General features: G+C 46.5%; 2 protein-coding genes across 2 annotated transcripts; one reads left to right on the plus strand and one right to left on the minus strand.

The window, feature by feature from the left end:
* Positions 1 to 6,978: 6,978 nt before the first annotated feature.
* On the minus strand, positions 6,979 to 10,637 carry LOC113918172. Its single transcript, XM_027586409.2, has one exon. It carries the CDS (start codon positions 10,363 to 10,365, stop codon positions 9,829 to 9,831), a length of 537 nt encoding a protein of 178 aa, XP_027442210.1. The 5' UTR covers positions 10,366 to 10,637; the 3' UTR covers positions 6,979 to 9,828.
* A 427-nt stretch (positions 10,638 to 11,064) lies between these two features.
* On the plus strand, positions 11,065 to 16,758 carry BHLHE40 (basic helix-loop-helix family member e40). Its single transcript, XM_027586408.2, has 5 exons — positions 11,065 to 11,484; positions 11,649 to 11,718; positions 11,978 to 12,085; positions 13,029 to 13,152; positions 14,461 to 16,758. The coding sequence occupies exons 1-5, from the start codon at positions 11,405 to 11,407 to the stop codon at positions 15,315 to 15,317; spliced, it is 1,239 nt and encodes a 412-aa protein (XP_027442209.1). The 5' UTR covers positions 11,065 to 11,404; the 3' UTR covers positions 15,318 to 16,758.
* Positions 16,759 to 18,794: the final 2,036 nt, after the last annotated feature.

An 18,794-nucleotide genomic window follows, 5' to 3' on the forward strand; every position in this document is an offset into this window, starting at 1 on the left:
CGCCTGGGTGGCTCAGTCATTAAGCATCTGCCTCCGGGTCAGGTCAGGTCAGGTCCTGGGATCAAGCCTCATGTCAGTCTCCCTGCTCAGCGGGAAGTCTTCTTCTCCCTCTCCCTCTCTGACCCTCTCCCCTGCTCTTGCTCTTTCTCACTCTCTCTCTCTCAAATAAATAAATAAAATCTTTAAGAAAACAAAAAAGCCTATAAAAAAAAGAAAGGGGATAAAGGAAGCATAAGGGATTGATGATATAAGTAACAGATGACTTTTCACTAGAATCAGTGGAGGCCAGAAGACAATAGAACACCCTTAAAGTGCTAAGAAAAACATCATCAAACTAGAATGCGTAACCAGTGAAAATATACTTCAAAAAAAAAGGTGTAATAAATTCATAAATTCATTTTCAGACAGACAAAAGTTGGGAAAATTCATCTGCAGCAGACTACAAGAAAAGCTAACATAAACATTTTAGAAAAAATGCCAGAAGGAAACTCAGATCTGCAAAAAGTGAAGAGCACCAGCAAGGGTAAATGTTAAAGGCCTTTCATTTTTTTAATTTTTAAAAAGATTTATTTATTTATTTATTTATTTATTTATTTATTTATTTGAGCACGCAAAAGAGATCACAGAGGGAAAGGGAGAGGGAGAAGCAGACTTGCTGCTGAGCAGAGACCCCGATGCGGGGCTTGATCCCAGAACCCTGGATCATGACCTGTGCCAAGGCAGATGCTTAACTGACTGAGCCACCCAGGCACCCCTTTAAAGGCCTTTCTAAAATAATATATCTACATCTATATCTTTTTATCCATGTGCATGATATTTAAAAATACTATTGAGTGTTTAAAGCAAAATACATATATTTTTTTTTGAGATTTATAATTTATGCAGAAGCTGGGGTGCCTGGGTGGCACAGTCGGTTAAGCAACTGACTTGGTTTCAGCTCAGGTCGTGATCTCAGGGTCGTGAGATTGAGCCCCTTGACAATCTCTATACTCAGTGGGGAGCCTGCTTAAGATTCTCTCCCTCCGTTGCGCCTGGGTGGCTCAGTTGATTAAGCAGCTGCCTTGGGCTCGGGTCATGATCCCAGGGTCCTGGAATCGAGCCCCACAACAGGCTCCCTGCTCAGTGGGGAGTCTGCTTCTCCCTTTCCCTCTGCCCCTGCCCCTACCCCTGCTCTGCTCTCTTGCTTACTCTCTCTCAAATAAAATCTTAAGATTCTCTCTCTCCCTTGCCTCTGCCCCCTCCTCTCTCTCTCTCTCTCTCTAAAATAAATCTTTAGAATTTATGCAGAAATAAAATATAAATAATAAGAGCACCGAGGTTAAGAGGAGGAATAAATAGAATTATATTGCTGTAAGGTTCTTACATATCTGTAAAATTGTATAATAGTATTTTTCAGCATATGATTTGAAGGTAGATTGTGATAACTTAAAGATGTAGAATATAATCTTTAGGGCAGAGATTACCGAAGTATGGTTTCTAGACATACATCATCAGTGGCATCTGAGAACTTATCAGATAGGCAAATTTTTGAGCTCTGTCACAGACCTACTGAGTAAGAAACTTTGGGGGTATGGCCCAGAAATCTATGTTTTAATGAGACTTCCAGCTGTTTTCTAATACATGTAAAGTTTAAGAACCACTGCTCAAGAACAGCCAGTAGGATATACCACAAAGAAATATACTTTAAAAAAGGAGATAAAATGGAATGATTAAAAAATGCAACATACCCAAAAGAAGGTAGGAAAGTAGAAACAGAAACAAAGAATAAATGGGATACATAGAAAAATAAATACCAAGATGGGAGATTTAAACCCAACTGTATTAATGATTACCTCAAATATAAATATATTAAACTCTACGAAAAAAGGCAAAGATTGTCAGACTGATATAAAAGCAAGATCCACGGGCGCCTGGGTGGCTCAGTTGGTTAAGCAACTGCCTTTGGCTCAGGTCATGATCCTGGAGTCCCGGGATCGAGTCCCACATCGGGCTCCCTGCTCAGCAGGGAGTCTGCTTCTCCCTCTGACCCTCTTCCCTCTCGTGCTATCTCTCATTCTCTCTCTCTCAAATAAATAAATAAAATCTTTGAAAAAAAATAAAAGCAAGATCCAACAACATGTGGTTTACTAATGTACAATTCAATTATAAAGACGTAGGTTGAAAGCATAAGGGTAGAAAAAAATATATCATGCAAACACTAAGTATAAAAAAGCCAGTGTTGGGGGTGCCTGGCTGGCTCAGTTTGTTGAGCATGTGACTGTTGATCTCAGGATCATGAGTTCAAGCCCCACGTTAGGCATGGAGCCGACTTAAAAAAACAACAACAAAAAGTCACTGTGGCTATATTATTAACATCAGACAAAGGTAGAAGAATAATACTGGACTTTAGAATAATGCTATAAGGCTACTGGGTATTGTACCCCAAAGATACAAATGTAGTGATCTGAAGGGGCACGTGCACCCCAATGTTTATAGCAGCAATGTCCACAATAGCTAAACTATGGAAAGAGCCTAGATGTCCATCTACAGATGAACGGATAGAGAAGATGTGGTGTATATATACAATGGAATATTATGCAGCCAACAAAAAATGAAATCTTGCCATTTGCACCGACGTGGATGGAACTAGAGGGTATTATGCTAAGGGAAATAAGTCAATCAGAGAAAGACAAGTATCATATGATCTCACTGATATGAGGAATTTGAGAAAAGAGACAGAGGATCATAGGGGAAGGGAGGGAAAAATGAAACAAGACAGAACCCGAGAGGGAGACAAACCATAAGAGACTCTCAATCTCAGGAAACAAACTGAGGGTTGCTGGAGTGGTGGGGGTGGGAGGGATGGGGTGGCTGGGTGATGGACATTGGGGAGGGTAGGTACTATGGTGAGCGCTGTGAATTGTGTAAGACTGATGAATCACAGACCTGTACCCCTGAAACAAATAATACATTATATGTTAATAAAAAAATTTAAAAAAGAAAGGACAAGTGGAAAGAGTGTTTGTTGTTGGGACCTGGATGGAGACTCGTGTAGGCAGCCTCCCAATGTTGAGGTAGAGATAAGGAAAGAGGAAAGAAAGAAAGAAAGAAAGAAAGAAAGAAAGAAAGAAAGAAAGAAAGAAAGCAAGCAAGCAAGCAAGCAAGCAAGCAAGCAAGCAAGCAAGGAAGAAAGGAAGGAAGGAAGGAAGGAAGGAAGGAAGGAAGGAAGGAAGGAAGGAAGGAAGGAAGCCATAAGGAAAGAGAAAAAAATTTAATGATAAGAGAAAAAATCATCAAGAAGATATGTCAATCCTAAATGTACTTGCAACTAAGAATAGAGTTCCAAGATGCATAAAGAAAAATGACAGAAATGGACAACGCTTCACTCATACTTGGAAAGATTTTAATACTCCTGTCTCAGTAATTTTAGGATGCAGAGAGGGAAAAAATCAGTAGAGAGATATATTTGAACAGCACTGTAACCAACTTGATATAATACCAACTTAATAAAATATTGTACCCAACTACAGAATTTACATGCTTTCAAACCCACAGGGAACATTCGTCAAGATAGACTATATGCTGGGTAATGAAAGACATCTTAATAAACGTCAAAGAATTAAAATCTAATAGAGTATATCTTCTGACCAAATAATGATAAATTAGAAACCAACATAAAAAGATACCTGGAATTACATACCTATTTGGACAAGCTAAAGTTAAAAATAGTGACAATAGCAGGGATGCTCAGGCAGTTAAGCATCTGCCTTCGGCTCAAGTCATGATCCCAGGGTCCTGGGATAGAGTTCCGCATGGGGCTCTCTGTTTAGCGGGAAGTCTTCTTCCCTTTGCCTGCCACTCCCCCGTTTGTATTCTCTCTCTCTCTGACAAATAAATAAATAAAAATCTTTAAAAAAAATAGTGACAATAGCAAATGTGGGTAGGGATAAAGAGAAGCTAGATCTTTCATACGTTACAATTGTAAAGGTAAAATGGGATAGCCTCTCCAGCAAACAGTTGGTCAGTTTCTTTATAAACATACATTATTATATGGCCCATTGCCTCAGAGAAGAAAACATGTCCACTCAAGACATGTAGAAAAATGTTCATTGTAGTTTTATAATCACAAAAAATTGGAACAGCTCCATTGCCCTTCAGTGGGTGAATGGGCAAACAAATCATGGCACAGCGATACCATGGAACACCACTCATTGAAACTTACTTTCATGACCAACTGGTCATGAAACACATGACCACTTGGATGGATCTCAAGAGATTATGCTGAGTGGAAAAAATTTTCAATCTTAAAAGGTTACAAACTATATGATTCCATTTATATAACATTCTTAAAATGATAGTATTACAGAGATGGAGAAGAGATTAGTGGTTGCCAGACATTAGGGATAGGAGAGGTGAAAGGAATTGGTATGATTATAAAGGGATAAAGGGGTGGCATGAGAGGACTTTGTAGTGATAGGACAGTTTTGTATCTTGATGGTGACAGTAGTTATAGTAATCTACACATGTGATAAAATTGTATAGAACTATACACATACAGACACACATACAAGTGAGTGCATGTAAAATGGGTGAAAATCTGAAAACTGTCCAGGACCCTGGGATCATGACATGAACCAAAGGCAGACGCTTAACCGCCTGAGCCAGGCGCCCCTTATTTCCTTGTTTTAATATTGTATTATAGTCACATAAAATGGTACCATTGGGGGAAACTGAGTGAAGGGTACATGGAACTTCTCTATTATTTTTGTAACTTTCTATGATTCTATAATTATTTCAAAAGAAAAAGAAAAAGGTTTCCTGGAAAATTTGCAAGTATTTGGGAAATTAAACAATAACCTTTGAAGTAACCCACGAATCAAAGAAAACTGACAATAACTATTAGGACATATGTTGACCTGAATGATAAATAAAATACAAATACCCTGTGAAAGCAGTGCTTAGAGGAAAAATTTTAGCTTTAAATACTTATAATAAAATGACTTATAAATACTTAAAATTTAGCTTTAAATACTTATAAGAAAGGTTTAAAATCAGTGATATTACCTTACATCACAAGAAACTAGAAAACTCAGAACAAATTAAATCCAAAATAGCTAGAAGAAAGGGAATAAGAAAAATAAGAGAGAAAATTGATCAACTTTAAAAGGAACAATCGAGAAAAATCAAAATAAAAATTTGGGTATTTGCAAAGATTAATATAATTAATACAACTCTTAGCAAGATGATCAAGAAAAAAAAGAAAACACAAATTAACAAAAAATTTTTAAAAGAGTAGAAAGTGTTTATCACTTTAGATTATATAGACATTAAAGGGATAAAACTTTTTACCAATATATTAACAAATCTCAATGAACTAGACAAATTCCTTAAAAAATAAAAATTACCAAAACTGAGAAGAGTAAGAATTTTAGTATTTTTATTAAGATTTTATTTATTTATTTGAGAGAGAGAGAGCACAAGTGGGGAGGGGCAGAGGGAGAGGGAGAAGAGGACTCCCTGCTGATCTGGAGCAGGGCTCCATCCCAGGACCCTGGGATCATGACCTGAGCCAAAGGCAGATGCTTAACTGACTGAGCCACCCAGGCGCTTCTTTATTCCCAAGAATAAAAATTTTAAATATCTGGCATCTATTGAAGAAAATGTATACATAGTAAAAACCTTCCCCTAAAGAAAATTCCAGGCCCAGGCAGCATCTCCTACTATTTAAGAAAGAAATAGTACCAAATCCTACATAAGCTCTTTCAGAAAAAAGAAGAAAAATTTCCCAACTTGTTTTATGAGGCCAGCGTTACTGTGACAACAAAACCTGACAAAGATTATAAGAAAAACTACAGATGTATACCCAACACAATCAGACACAAAATCCCTTGCAAATACTAGCAAATCAAATCTACCAATAAAAATAAGGATAATAGATTGATCAAGATTGGCTTATTTCAGGAATTCAAGGTTGGCTTAACCTTTTTTTTTAAGATTTTATTTATTTATTTGACAGAGAGATAGACAGCGAGAGAGGGAACACAAGCAGGGGGAGTGGGAGAGGGAGAAGCAGGCTTCCCGCTGAGCAGGGAGCCCGATCCGGGGCTCGATCCCAGGACCCTGGGATCATGACCTGAGCTGAAGGCAGACCCTTAACGACTGAGCCACCCAGGCGCCCCTGGTTTAACATTTAACAGATTGTAATTCATGATAGTAACAAAATGAAAGAAAAAACCATATGAGTGTCTCATTTGATGCAGAAAAAGCATTTGACAACTTCAATATCCTTTATGACAAACTCTCTCAGAGATGTAGCAATAGAAGAAAACATCCTCAGCTGAATGAACTACATTTCACCAGCATATAACATTATGTGTATTGATGAAACTCTGAATATTTTTACTTCTACATTTGAGCATAAGGCAAGGATATCCTGAATGCAGACATTAATAACACTGAATTCAACCAGAACCAACAGTCTTTTTTTTTTTTAATTTATTTATTCATGAGAGACAGAGACAGAGAGAGGCAGAGGGAGAAGCAGGCTCCCAAGGAGCAGGGAGCCCGATGCGGGACTCGATCCCAGGATCCCAGGATCACGACCAGAGCCGAAGGCAGATGCTCAACCATCTGAGCCACCCAGGTGCCCCCAGAACCAACAGTCTTATTTAACATTTTTATAAGTGATTTTAAAGATCTTCAAGTGTACAAATGCTATTGATTTCTTTCTGGTGGGGACAAGCTAAAATTACAACACTATCTCTAGTGGAGAGAACACATTTTCAAATTGTAGGTCAGGATTTATTGGTGGATTGTAGAATCAATTTATCAAGTAAAGACCAGAATATATTTTTTTAAGATTTTTATTTATTTGAGAGAGAAGGAGAGCATGTGGGCACACAAGCAGAGGAAGGGGCAGGAGAGGGAGAATGAGAATCCTCAGGCAGACTCCCCACTGAGCCCAGACCCTGTCCCGGGGCTTGATCCCAGGACCCTGGGATTATGACCTGAGCCAAAATCCATGGTCAGCCACCCAACCAACTGAGCCACCCAGGAACCCCAAGACGAGAATATTTTTTAAATAAAATTGACTAGACTAGACTAGAAAATATCAGAATTCACATATCAAGGAGATATTGTTTTTTAACAAATTTTTAACGACTTTATTTGAGAGAGAGAGTGCGCGTGGCACTCGAGCACAAGGGGGGAGGGGCAGGGAGAGAGGGAGGAGCAGACTGCCTGCTGAGCAGGGAGCCCATGCAGGGGAGCCCACTCGAGGCTCCATCCCAGGACACGGAGATTACGACGTGAGCTGAAGGCAGACACTTAACCAACTGAGCCACCCAGGTGTCCAAAATACATTGAGCTGGCTTCTTCCTAAATGGTTTAAGTTTTTCTTTAAGTGAGCAATGGTTACTCAGTAGTAAGAGAGAGAAGGTAGTGGCAGCTTGTTGCCATAGCCCCATCAGTACTTGGCTGCCCTATGCTTAATGTCCTTAAAGTGTACATGTTTGTATGTGTTTATTGATACATAAAAATGTGATATGTGAAATGTGATAAAAAAATTTCCTGAGGATCCATAAACAGACAAAAAATGATGTTATCTGAGCAAGAAACAAAGTGAGCTCTAACTTCCTACACAGGAAGGGGCCAGGTAACAGTATAGACTCTCCCCAGCACACAGCATCAGATCTTCAAAATGCTGAGTCTCAGTAGGAAAAGAAAAGGAAAATCCGGTCCTTCCCTGTACAAAATTATGTTCTCTCTACACTTAAAAGGACAAAGCAGAGGGGAGGGCTACAATATGTCAGAAGTACCCAGTGCAGCTGCTCAGTGCTACAATGCACAACTCGAGAGGGTGCTCTCACACAGACTGTGATGTGAATGGCTCCCCCTGGAGTTGAACAGTGCATAACTCATAACCCTACCAGGCAGTCAAGAGTATAATGATTAAGAGTACAAGCTTCGGAGCCAAACAAACCTAGGGTCTAGTTCCAGATCTAATCTCAGGCTATATAACCTGGGGCAGGTTATTTAACCTCCCTGAGCCTCAGTTTCCTTAAGAGGACACATATATTCCTAGGACCTACTTCAGTGCCTGGCACATAGTGGTTCTCAATAAATATGTGTTAAATGAATGTAAAAATGAGCTAATACCTGCCTTATGGGGGGGGGAGGACTAAATGAATTAACATAGACAAAGTTTTTGCAGACAGTCTAAAAAATAAAACAGCATTAAACAAGTATCTACAAAAGATGACAGTGAAATTTTAAGATTCTTCAGGGTGGAAAGATGCAGGCTGGGAAGGAATTATTTTGTTCAAATTGATGAAAAAATAATCACAAGCTATTGAGAAAAGAAAAACAGACTAAATGGTTTAAAATATATAAAATCTGGAAACGGTATAAAATATATAAAATCTGGATAGGATAGAACTTTTGTAGGGTGGAGATTCTTTCTTTTTCTACTTGGAGATATTTCTTGAAGCTTAAGAATGCATTTGGAACAAAAAGTAGGAAATGCATATATTTTGTTATTTCCAACTGTAGAACAGGTAAGGGCAAAAAGTATTGATAACATCAAAACATTCTAAGAACGACATTGTGCCATGGGAACTGAAATGTTTGGGTTCATGTCTGGCATGGGGGGAGCGAGGTGTATGATGGTTCAGGGACAGGTGTTCCTTCCTCCCCCAGCGCTTCTTTCCTGGTGGAACTGTGGTTTTGGTGCAGTCATGACAATCCTTCACCCTTACTAAAGTCGCACAATGAAGCAGGTCGCCCTAGATTGAAAGCACAAACCCGGGGCAGGCCGGTCCCCTCCTTCCTCTGTGGTTCTGCTGCCCACCTCCCGGCAGGAAGCTGCGGCGCAATCATTCCCTCCCTAGAGATGGCTGATAACAGAAACCAGCAAAAGTACATTCTGGGAGGGAAGGATCCCTGAGCCCCCAAGAGAGGTCACGCCAGTTAGTTAGAAAAGGAGGCATTTCTCACACTTGCTAATGAGTTCGACGCTTGTGAAACATAAACAGGAAGTGGGAGCTCTCCAAAGCGACCCGAAGGAAATCCACTCCCAGTTTGGTCAAAGTGTGAATCCCAGTTCTCTAGGTTGTCAAGGACACTGCCAATTAAGACTGACACCCCCAAACTGCGCCCGAGAAGCTTCACCCAGTCCCCGCAGCGACCCCGTTTTTTGTTTTTTCCAATCCTTCCCACCGCCAGGCCACGGCTTACAGTCATCTCTCAACTCCCCGAACTTGCAGGGCAGGGCAGCGCAGAGGTCAGTGAAATCCCCAGCCAGGCCTTATTTTAGTCATGAATTTCCACTGGCTCCCTCCTCTGACTGCATCAGCGCGGCTCATACCGCGGGCTTGGAGTTTCAGCTGTTTTCCCTGCTCCAGGCTGAGTTAGAAGGTCACAGAGCCCGGACTTTGCCGGGGGACGTAGGTCCCCCTCCGCTCCCCCGCCCACCAGCGCGCTTTACGGAGATCTGGGGCTGCTTGGGGGAGGCCTTTCTGCCCCAAGCTCAGGGCAGTGGGTTAGCTTCTTCCTCCTTCTCTTCCCATGCATCTTGGTCCGTATTAAATAAATTTTGAAACAAAACAAAACAAACTTATCTTTTTTCTGGCAGCCAGTGGCACCTATATAATTTTCCCAGGGCTGCCTTCCCCTCATTGCCCAATTTATCCTCTTTCCAGAGGTTCCTGTAAATTCAAGGGCAGAATCTGTCTGATTCCCCACAGTATCTCTAGCAACGGTCACAACGCCCGGCACACAGGAGGGGCCTCAACAAATGTGTATCGACTGAATGAATGCTAAGATTTCAATGTGATGGACACACAGTTTTTTCTAGTCTCTCTCTTCCCTCCCGCTCCGGGTGCAGACCGCCAACAGCGCCGCCCAAGTTCCTGGCAGGCAGGGAGATGGCCCACCCCGGCGGGCACACCGCGTCCCCGGGGTCTGGGTCCCACGGGCGACGCAGAGGGACTCGCAGGCGGCGGCCCTGTGGCCCGGGCTCTGGCCACGTGAAGCGTCACGCCCCGTGCTGCTGCAGGGCAGGCGTCGCCACCGCAGTTGTGTAACGTTGCAGCCGGAGGGGAGGCGACCCGGGAGCCTCTGCTCCGGAGGGGGCAGGGGAGGGAGGGAACGCAGGGCACCGCGCCCGGTATCTTTCTGTGCCGGACTAGCCGAAGTGGGGTGGAAGTGGGCACTGGGACACCCGGGGGGTGCGCAAGAGGGTGCCCGCCGGCCCGCAGGCTGTACCCAGGAGCGGAGCTCCCGGGGAGCGAGGGGGCCGTGGCGCACACGCTCCGCGGTCAGGTGCGCGCAGCGTGCTCGGCAGCGGCCTCGGCTGCCCCTGCGCTTGGCTGCCAGCCCGCTTCCCATGGGGTGACATCCGCCCCGCCCCTCGGCCCCTCCCCACGGCGGGCAATTCCTGGACGCCCGGCTGAGGGGTGGGGGCGGGGAAGCCGGGACGGAAAGAAACACCAGCCTCTGGGGAGGGCAGGGGGGCCGGGCGACTCCCTCCGCTGCGCGCCGGTTCCTCGGAGCCGGCCGGGCGGGGGAGGAGGAAGAGGGTTGGGCTGGAGCGAGCGAGGGGATATTCCTCTCCCGGCTTGAGTCAGACGCGGGCGGATCCGTCCTCCCCCGTTCCCTCCCAGGAGACGGGAACTTACTTCATTTCCCTGGGGCAGGTTCGCCCACGTTACCAGCCCCCCCCCACCCGGCCCCAGCGGCTCCCCGGCCCCTTCCAGCTTCCGCGCCCCCCACCCGGTTGGGCAGGACCCAGGCCGTGCTGCCACCCCCTCTTCGGGGAAAGGCAGCCGCAGCCGCAGACACCTGGGGGCCAGGGCTGGGGGTGGGGGCTCCCTCGCAGTCGCGGGAGCGTTGTCCAACACGTGAGACTCATGTGATGAAGCCGGGGGAGGGCGGGCAGGTCGCTCCTTCCCTCCCTGGCAGCGGCCAGACGTGCCTGGAGTCACAGGGTAGAACACGTAGCTCAAACCCACCCACTCGCTCCCATTTAACCCAGCCCGCAGCCTCTCCATTACTCCTCAGCTCGCACCCCCCACCCCCCGCCACCCTAGCCGGCCCCCCCCCCGCTCCGAGCTCCCTCCCGCCTCCCCGCCCGCCCCACTTCTCATTCACTTGGCTCGCATCGCGCAGACGGCGCAGGGAGCACACACCGCCAGTCTGTGCGCAGAGCCGGAGCCAGAGGCCGCGGGGACACCATGCACGCCCCCAACTGAAGCAGCACCTCAAAGCCGCAGCGCCCGGCAGCCCAAGCGGATTTCAGGGAGCTCAGACCCAGAGGAACCCTTGCGGAGACACCCCCCGGCCCCTGGAAGCCCCTTGCAGGACAGTCCTCACCCCGACGTTCCGCTACCGCAGACAGGAGTGCACAGTGGCCCCGGCTCGCCGCGCCATGGAGCGGATCCCCAGCGCGCAACCGCCCCCCGCCTGCCTGCCCAAAGCTCCAGGACTGGAGCCCGGAGACCTACCTGGGTAAGTTGGCACTCCCCGGCCCCTTCAAGCCTCGGCTCCAGCCCTGCGTTCTGCGCGGCTCTCGACTCGGAGCAGCTCTGGCCGCATCCGGGGGGCTTTTACCAGGGCTCCTGCAGCCTATGCGCACGCGAAGTCACGACCCTCCCTGGCCCCTCTCCCTGCAGGATGGATTTTGCGCACATGTACCAAGTGTACAAATCGAGGCGGGGAATAAAGCGGAGCGAGGATAGCAAGGTAAGACCACCGCGCCCCTCGGGACCCCAGACCCTGGCGCGCGCTGTTTCCAAGAAAAGTTTTCTCACTTTGAGCTTGGCTGGGCTATGCAAGGTGTGGGCTTGGTGCTTCTATGAAATGGCTTGGACTAGAAGGGGCAGAAAGTGGTTCTGGGTGTGACTCCGCGGCCCCAACTCTTAACCGCGCCACGGGGTGGGGGAGGAGAGGGGCTTCTCACCCGCTTCCTCTGGTGCCCACCGCCTTCCCGTGCGCCTTGCAGGAGACCTACAAACTGCCGCACCGGCTCATCGAGAAAAAGAGACGTGACCGGATTAACGAGTGCATCGCTCAGCTGAAGGATCTCCTACCCGAACATCTCAAACTTACAGTAAGTGAGAATCTGGCCCCTCTCCAAGCCAGCTCTTCTGCCCAGAGAGCGGGCGGGGTCATTCGCCGCCTGCAGGTCCCACGCGGAACTGCAGACCAGATGCGCGGCTCAAGAGCTTGCTTGCGGGTGGCAGTTTTGGGGTACCCTTCCCCAGCCCTGGGATTTTTCTGGCAGCCTCATGCAGATGAGGTGAGAACCGCTTGGACTTCTCCAAGTTGGCTGCAACACCAACTAGCCTTCGTTTTCAAGAGTTTAAGCCTTTCCTTTCTGGTGATTTTCAGGGTTCTTTAGTTTTGCTGACTTGGGTAAACCAAGGAACACGCAGATTTTATTTACCCTCTTTCTCTGGCCCTCCCCCTTTTTAAAAATAAAGAGGGCTTGTTTGGGTGCGTGATATTTATGTTCTGTCCTTTCTTGGCGGTAGCCAACAGCTTACTGGCTTTGGCAGCCTTTGGTTGGGGAAGCGAAAAAAAAATAGTATTTGAGGAGGAAGTAAAAAGCCTGGATGAGCTGAAAGTTATGAAAGGGCGTCAGGAAAGAAGCTAGGGGAAGCCTCTTGGCTGCCAGACACAGTAGAAGTCCCTCCTCAGGTTGACACCACTGCAGAGAAATGTTATCTCTGGATTCCCCTGAGTTAAGGTCAGCTGCGGCTGCTGGAGAAATTTATCTGTCAGAGCTTTCTCCTGATGTAGCTGCCTCTTCCCAAATGCCTTCAAAGATAAGAGACGCTCATTTTTTATTCTTTAATCAGAAGTGTGTGCATGTATGTATACAAACACACACTTTTTAAAAACATCATCTCCAAACTTAAAACTAAATGTAGTCAACCAGGAAAGGCTATTTCATTTTTTTTTTCCTTTAGAGATATTTCCCATTGCTAATAAGTGTCCCAGAGGTGGGACTTCTCTGAGCTCACTGTTGACTAAGCCTCTTTTTATTCCAGACTTTGGGTCACTTGGAAAAAGCAGTGGTTCTGGAACTTACCTTGAAGCATGTGAAAGCACTAACAAACCTAATTGACCAGCAGCAGCAGAAAATCATTGCCCTGCAGAGCGGTTTACAAGCTGGTGAGTGCCCGAGTCTGGTTATCATCACCTAAGAGTTGTAGCACAAATAGCCTGAGGGCTCAACATCTGGTATAAGGAACATTCCTACAAGAAATTGCTTATGCACATTCGTTGGGGGAGATGTCATTTTATCTTTCCTAAAAGGTCAGACTTTTCATTCGGAATGCTGCTGCGTGCCACCTGGCATGAATACGTATTAGTCAAGTGGTAAAATATTTCCGTGGCATTTTGGTTTAAGGGTTTCTGGGTTCTGGGACATTTTCCCCCTCCTGTTTAAAATGCCAAGGCACCTATAATTTGTATCGTGGGTGTTTTACAGTTGGTCTTCTTAGTCCTCTTTCATTGGAGAATAAATCATGGGTATGCCCCAGTGTTTTCCTGTTTCTCTACTTCCTTATCACTCTGTGTGTGGTATGATCCTGGCAGGATGACAGCAGGAGCTTTTCCTGCATTTCATGTGGTTCCCTGAATAGCCACTAGGTATCTTGGTGAATTGCACAATCTAATGAAACCGCTGAAGTTTCATCATTAGTTTCTACCAACTTCCAGAGAATCACAGTCACCTTGTAACCTTCTAGTTTCACCCCTTCCAAATAATACTGTACAGTCCGGGAAGAAATTCTTCTACCCACTCCCTTATTCCATTCTTTCGCCCTTCTTTCCAAGACTAGTATGATGAGAATCACAAAAACCTAGCAGGTGCTTCTGCCAGTTTCTTCATTGAAAATAGGAAGATGATCATACCTGATTTCTCAGGACTTGTGGATAGAATACATGGAAAAGGCTTAGAAATAGCTTTGAAATTTAAAGATTGCAGCACAACTGCAACTTTTTAATCGAAAATAAGCTTACTTGGGTAACATCGTATCCTCATTCTTTATTGCATTCTATGGTCTCTGTCCAGTCTTGCTCTGGTAAGACTGATGTTCTATAAATCGACTCTAGTTAAAAACATAGAATGTTCATTGCTGTGTCATGTATAATGAAAACTCAGGAACAAGCTATCGATTCAACAAGAGGGAAAATAGTCCCATCTCTATTAATTATGTTCTGTTTCTGTGATGGGATGTTATGCAACCATTACAACTCATATTTTACCTCTGGTAGGATAATGGATTATTTTTGTTCTATTATTTGTACTTTTCAGTATAACCCCAATTTTTTCTGATCATATTACTTTTGGAGTTAGGAACACAAATCAGTGAATGCTAATAACAGAAAGGAAAGCTCCCAGTTTTTGAGGTGTAGGTATCCAGGTGAACCACAGGGCCTTCTGAAATGTCTTCCTTTGGATCTGTGTCGATCCAGGTGAGCTGTCGGGGAGAAATGTTGAAGCAGGTCAAGAGATGTTCTGCTCAGGTTTCCAGACGTGTGCCCGGGAGGTGCTTCAGTACCTGGCCAAGCATGAGAACACCCGGGACCTGAAGTCTTCGCAGCTAGTCACCCACCTTCACCGTGTGGTCTCAGAGCTGCTGCAGGGAGGTACCTCCAGGAAACCGTCAGACCCAGCTCCCAAAGCCACGGACTTCAAGGAGAAACCCAGCTCCCTGGCCAAAGGCTCTGAAGGCCCTGGGAAAAACTGTGTGCCGGTCATCCAGCGGACTTTCGCGCACTCAAGCGGGGAGCAGAGTGGCAGTGACACGGACACAGACAGTGGCTATGGAGGAGAATCCGAGAAGGGTGACTTGCGTGGTGAGCAGCAGTATTTCAAAAGCGATCATGGACGCAGGTTCACCATGGGAGAAAGGATCGGTGTTATTAAGCAAGAATCGGAAGAACCCCCAACAAAAAAGAGCAGAATGCAGCTCTCCGATGATGAAGGCCACTTCACTGGCAGTGACCTGATCAGCTCCCCGTTCTTGGGCCCACACCCACACCAGCCTCCCTTCTGTCTGCCCTTCTATCTGATCCCGCCGTCAGCAACTGCCTACTTGCCCATGCTGGAGAAGTGCTGGTATCCCACCTCTGTCCCCGTGTTATACCCGGGCCTCAACGCCTCTGCAGCAGCCCTCACCAGCTTCATGAACCCAGACAAGATCTCAGCCCCCTTGCTCATGCCCCAGAGACTCCCTTCTCCCTTGCCAGCACATCCGGCCATCGACTCTTCTGCCCTGCTCCAAGCCTTGAAGCAGATCCCCCCTTTAAACTTAGAAACCAAAGACTAGGGGACCCTGCTGCTCTGCTTTCCTTCCTCCCTACTCCCGTCCCCCCAAAAAAAGAAAGTGTGACTGCAGCAAGATTGCTCTAATTGTGTACGCTGAGATAATCTGAGGCACAGAGAGAAGATTTGGGGTGCGTGTGTGTGCACGCACACGCACATCGTGTGTTGGTATAGGACATGAAAGCTCCTTCTGGCGTAGGGAAGATATGAAGGATTGCCTGACATCAGGAGATTTAGGGGGGATTGTAGCAGATCTCTGGGCTTTCCCCCACCCAGAGAATAGCCCCCTCAGATACAGACAAATCAGATGGATTTTCAAAAGCTTCAAAGTCTTGGTCTGTGAGTCAGTCTTCATTTTGGGAGCCGGGTCTGTGGCTTTGAGAAAAAGGTACTTTCAAAAGAGGGCTTTCCAGAGCGCTGTTCCCAGCCAGCTCTTATGACCCCACCCTTCTCTCTTTTATTGTTGCCATGACTCACCACACGGGGAGAGGGCAGCCACACTGAACTTTCTGCTAAGTGGTGAGGTAGCAGACACTGGCATAGCATGGTAGCGGTTTGGGGAGATTTCTACAGGTCTGCTCCCCACCCCCTGCCTCCGATGAATAAAGAGAATGTAGTTCCCTACTCAGGCTTTCCTAGTGATTAGCTTAATAAGGAACTGAAAAGGGCCCCCTGGTAAAGCTGAGCTGCCAGGAATGAGGGAGACATCCTTGGGCCCTATGGCACCTGTTTCTAAGTCTCACCTAGAAAACAATCTTGCTGTCCCGGGAACCAAAGCAGGGTCTGAGAGATGCAGGTGCCTAAGTTCCAGAATGCGTAAAGCCAAGTAACAAATTGCTACCTTCAACAAGCAGAGCTAGACTCGGTTTTCAGTTCTATCCTAAAACTCCTTCTAACCAAGCTTAGCTTACAGGCCTAACCAGCTCTTGGCACAGCAAGATCCTTTCTGCAGGCTAATGCCCCTCGCCCGACGGCATAGGGAGTGTCCTTATTGCTAAAAAGGATTCTGTCTCCTTCAAAGAAGTTTTATTTTTGGTCCAGAGTACTTGTTTTCTGACTTGTCCAGCTAGCCCTGCACCAGCTTTTCTCAAAATGCACTATGCTTGATCGCCGATGGTGTTTTAACTTTTTCTTTTCCTGTTTTTATTTTGGTATAAAGTCATTGCCTTTATTTGTAAAACTGTTATAAATATATATTATATAAGTATATTAAACAGGAAATGTTTCAGATGTTTATTTGTATAATTACTTGATCCACAAAGTGAGAAAAATGAATGTATTCCTGTTTTTGAAGAGAAGAATTTTTTTCTCTAGGGAGAGGTACAGTGTTTATATTTTGGAGCCTTCCTGAAGGTGTGAAATTGTAAATATTTTTATCTATGAGTCAATGTTAAGTAGTTGTTTTAAATACTTAATAAAATAATCCTTTTCCTGTGGAAGAGAAAGGTGGTCTTTTGCATTTTTTAAAAAATACCCCAGTCGTGTGATACGGCTGTCTCCTGCTCTCCCCTTCTTGGCTGGAGACAACTAGTTAATCTTGGCAACACTTCATTCAGCTTTTTATGCGCCTTGTATTCAGTCAGACAGAATAAACTTGGTCAATTTTGTAGGTAAATATTTGTTTAATTTCTTTTTTTAACACTTGCTAAAGGTTCATGGTCACCCTGCGCCTCCTTCCAGAGTTAGGCAAAAAGTACATCGTCCCCCGCTACCCCCCACCCCGCCCTGGCCTGCTTTTGCCATGGTCCTTAGAACTTGACAGAAAATCAAATTATGGAATTGTTAGGCTGTAGGGTCTGGGGAGCTTGCTGGAACGGTAGGCACATGGAGAAAAGATTTAATGGATTATTATGCAATAATTGGTGCTGGGGACAGCACCTCTGCCAAGCCAGTCTAACTTTTTTGAGTCTAGCAAAGTCTAATGGATTTGCCATATCCTGTCTTATTGCTGCTGAAGGCAACATTCCATAATTATTTTCTACATCCTTCCTGGACTTCCTCTCGTTGGGTGTGTTTGTGCGTGAATGAATATTGGTGTTCCTTAGTCAAGTGCTCTTATGAAAAAAAAAATTCCATGTGAAAAGAAGTGGGAAATGACCTGACCCAGTCGAGGATTTTTGCCTCTCTCCTTCTCCCTGTCAGGGATGTCCTGATGGCCAGTGCCTGGCTTGCCATGCTTCAGATCTCCCAAGTATCTTGAGTCTTCCAGAACCCTCTGGTCATCTGGAGCCTAAGCAGGGAACCTGCCCCCAGGGAGTTCTCAGCCAGGCAAAGGCGCCACCTGCCCATCATGAGTTTGCTTCCAACGTCGCTTTCCCTGTCCCCTGATGAGCCAGCAGGTGAGAGTGAGCATTGCCTGGGTGTGTGAGATGCAGAACGCATGCTGTCAAAGACACAGTGATGCCCAGGGGCAGCATGGAATCATGGACAGGGAGCCCTGCACCAGGAGTCTGGAGATGAACCGATGGCCTGTCATCTCCCTTCCACACCTGGTCTTGACTAGGTAAAATAAGGATTCTGAGCCCTGTCACAAGTCCTGTCGCAGGCAGATGGCAAATTCTGGAAGTCCCTCCTCCCAGCTCTTTAGGACCTCCAGGTCTCCTGCCCACTAAGTCCCTTGAAATGCCTCCGTGAATGGCTAGGCTTTTCTGGCTAGGCTTTTTTGGTAAAAACCTAAACAAGTCAGTTGCTCCCGGGGATGGAGCATGGGGTTGAAATCAGGACCAAACGCCTTTTGCATGCCCCTCTCTCTTTCCTGGGCCATAACTCAAGGAGTTGCCGTGGAGACTGAAGGAAGTGGTTGGAGCAACCTGAACCAAAAAAAACATGTGAGCGTTCAGACACCTAACAGCGGACCCAGAGTCGCCCTCCTGGGGTCTGCGGGGTCACACACCCCTCAAGGGAGCCGCTGCCCCCTTTGCCCTTGCCTTTTCTTCTTAGCCCACTTGCAGCAGGTTCCAAGTGGCTCCCAGGGAGATGCGAGGAGGGGCTTGCACCCCAGCCCTTCGCCCATTTGGGACAAAGAGGACCTCTGTTTAAAAAGGGTGTGAGTGTGAGGGGGTGAAGTGCTGGCTTTGAGGCAGGGGAGCCGAGGCTGGGGATCCGGCCGCCTTCAGACAGGGCGTGACCCTCCGGGCCTGCCGGGATGGTCTCACCCAGCGCTGACCTGCCTCGCCTGTTGACACAACGTCACGTTTCCGACTGCAGCCCTTTCATGTGCGGCCCGCGGCTAAATGCGGCTGCCGGTTCCTGGAAGCAGACGTGCCTGGCACCGCGTCAGCAGAAACCTGATCCCCGGGGAAGCTTGGCACGGCCACGGGATCGCTCGGCCCCCAGAATAGGGCCTGGCAGCGGGCGCCGGGCAGCCCCCGCCCCGCACCCCCACCCCTCGCGCCCAGCAGGAAGGAATCCAGGCGCTCTCCCGCAGGGGTGGGGTAGGGAGCTGGATTTAGGCAGGGCATTGGGACAAGGGCCTAATTAA

The sequence above is a fragment of the Zalophus californianus genome, chromosome 1 (assembly GCF_009762305.2).
Source record: "Zalophus californianus isolate mZalCal1 chromosome 1, mZalCal1.pri.v2, whole genome shotgun sequence".
Lineage (NCBI taxonomy): Eukaryota > Metazoa > Chordata > Mammalia > Carnivora > Otariidae > Zalophus > Zalophus californianus.

Coding starts and splice junctions, on each gene's coding strand:
- LOC113918172 (XM_027586409.2), bottom strand. CDS start 10,365: ATGGGAAGCGGGCTGGCAGCCAAGCGCAGGGGCAGCCGAGGCCGCTGC.
- BHLHE40 (XM_027586408.2), top strand. CDS start 11,405: ATGGAGCGGATCCCCAGCGCGCAACCGCCCCCCGCCTGCCTGCCCAAA. Junction 11,719..11,977: donor AGCGGAGCGAGGATAGCAAG/GTAAGACCACCG, acceptor TGCGCCTTGCAG/GAGACCTACAAACTGCCGCA. Junction 12,086..13,028: donor CCGAACATCTCAAACTTACA/GTAAGTGAGAAT, acceptor TTTTTATTCCAG/ACTTTGGGTCACTTGGAAAA.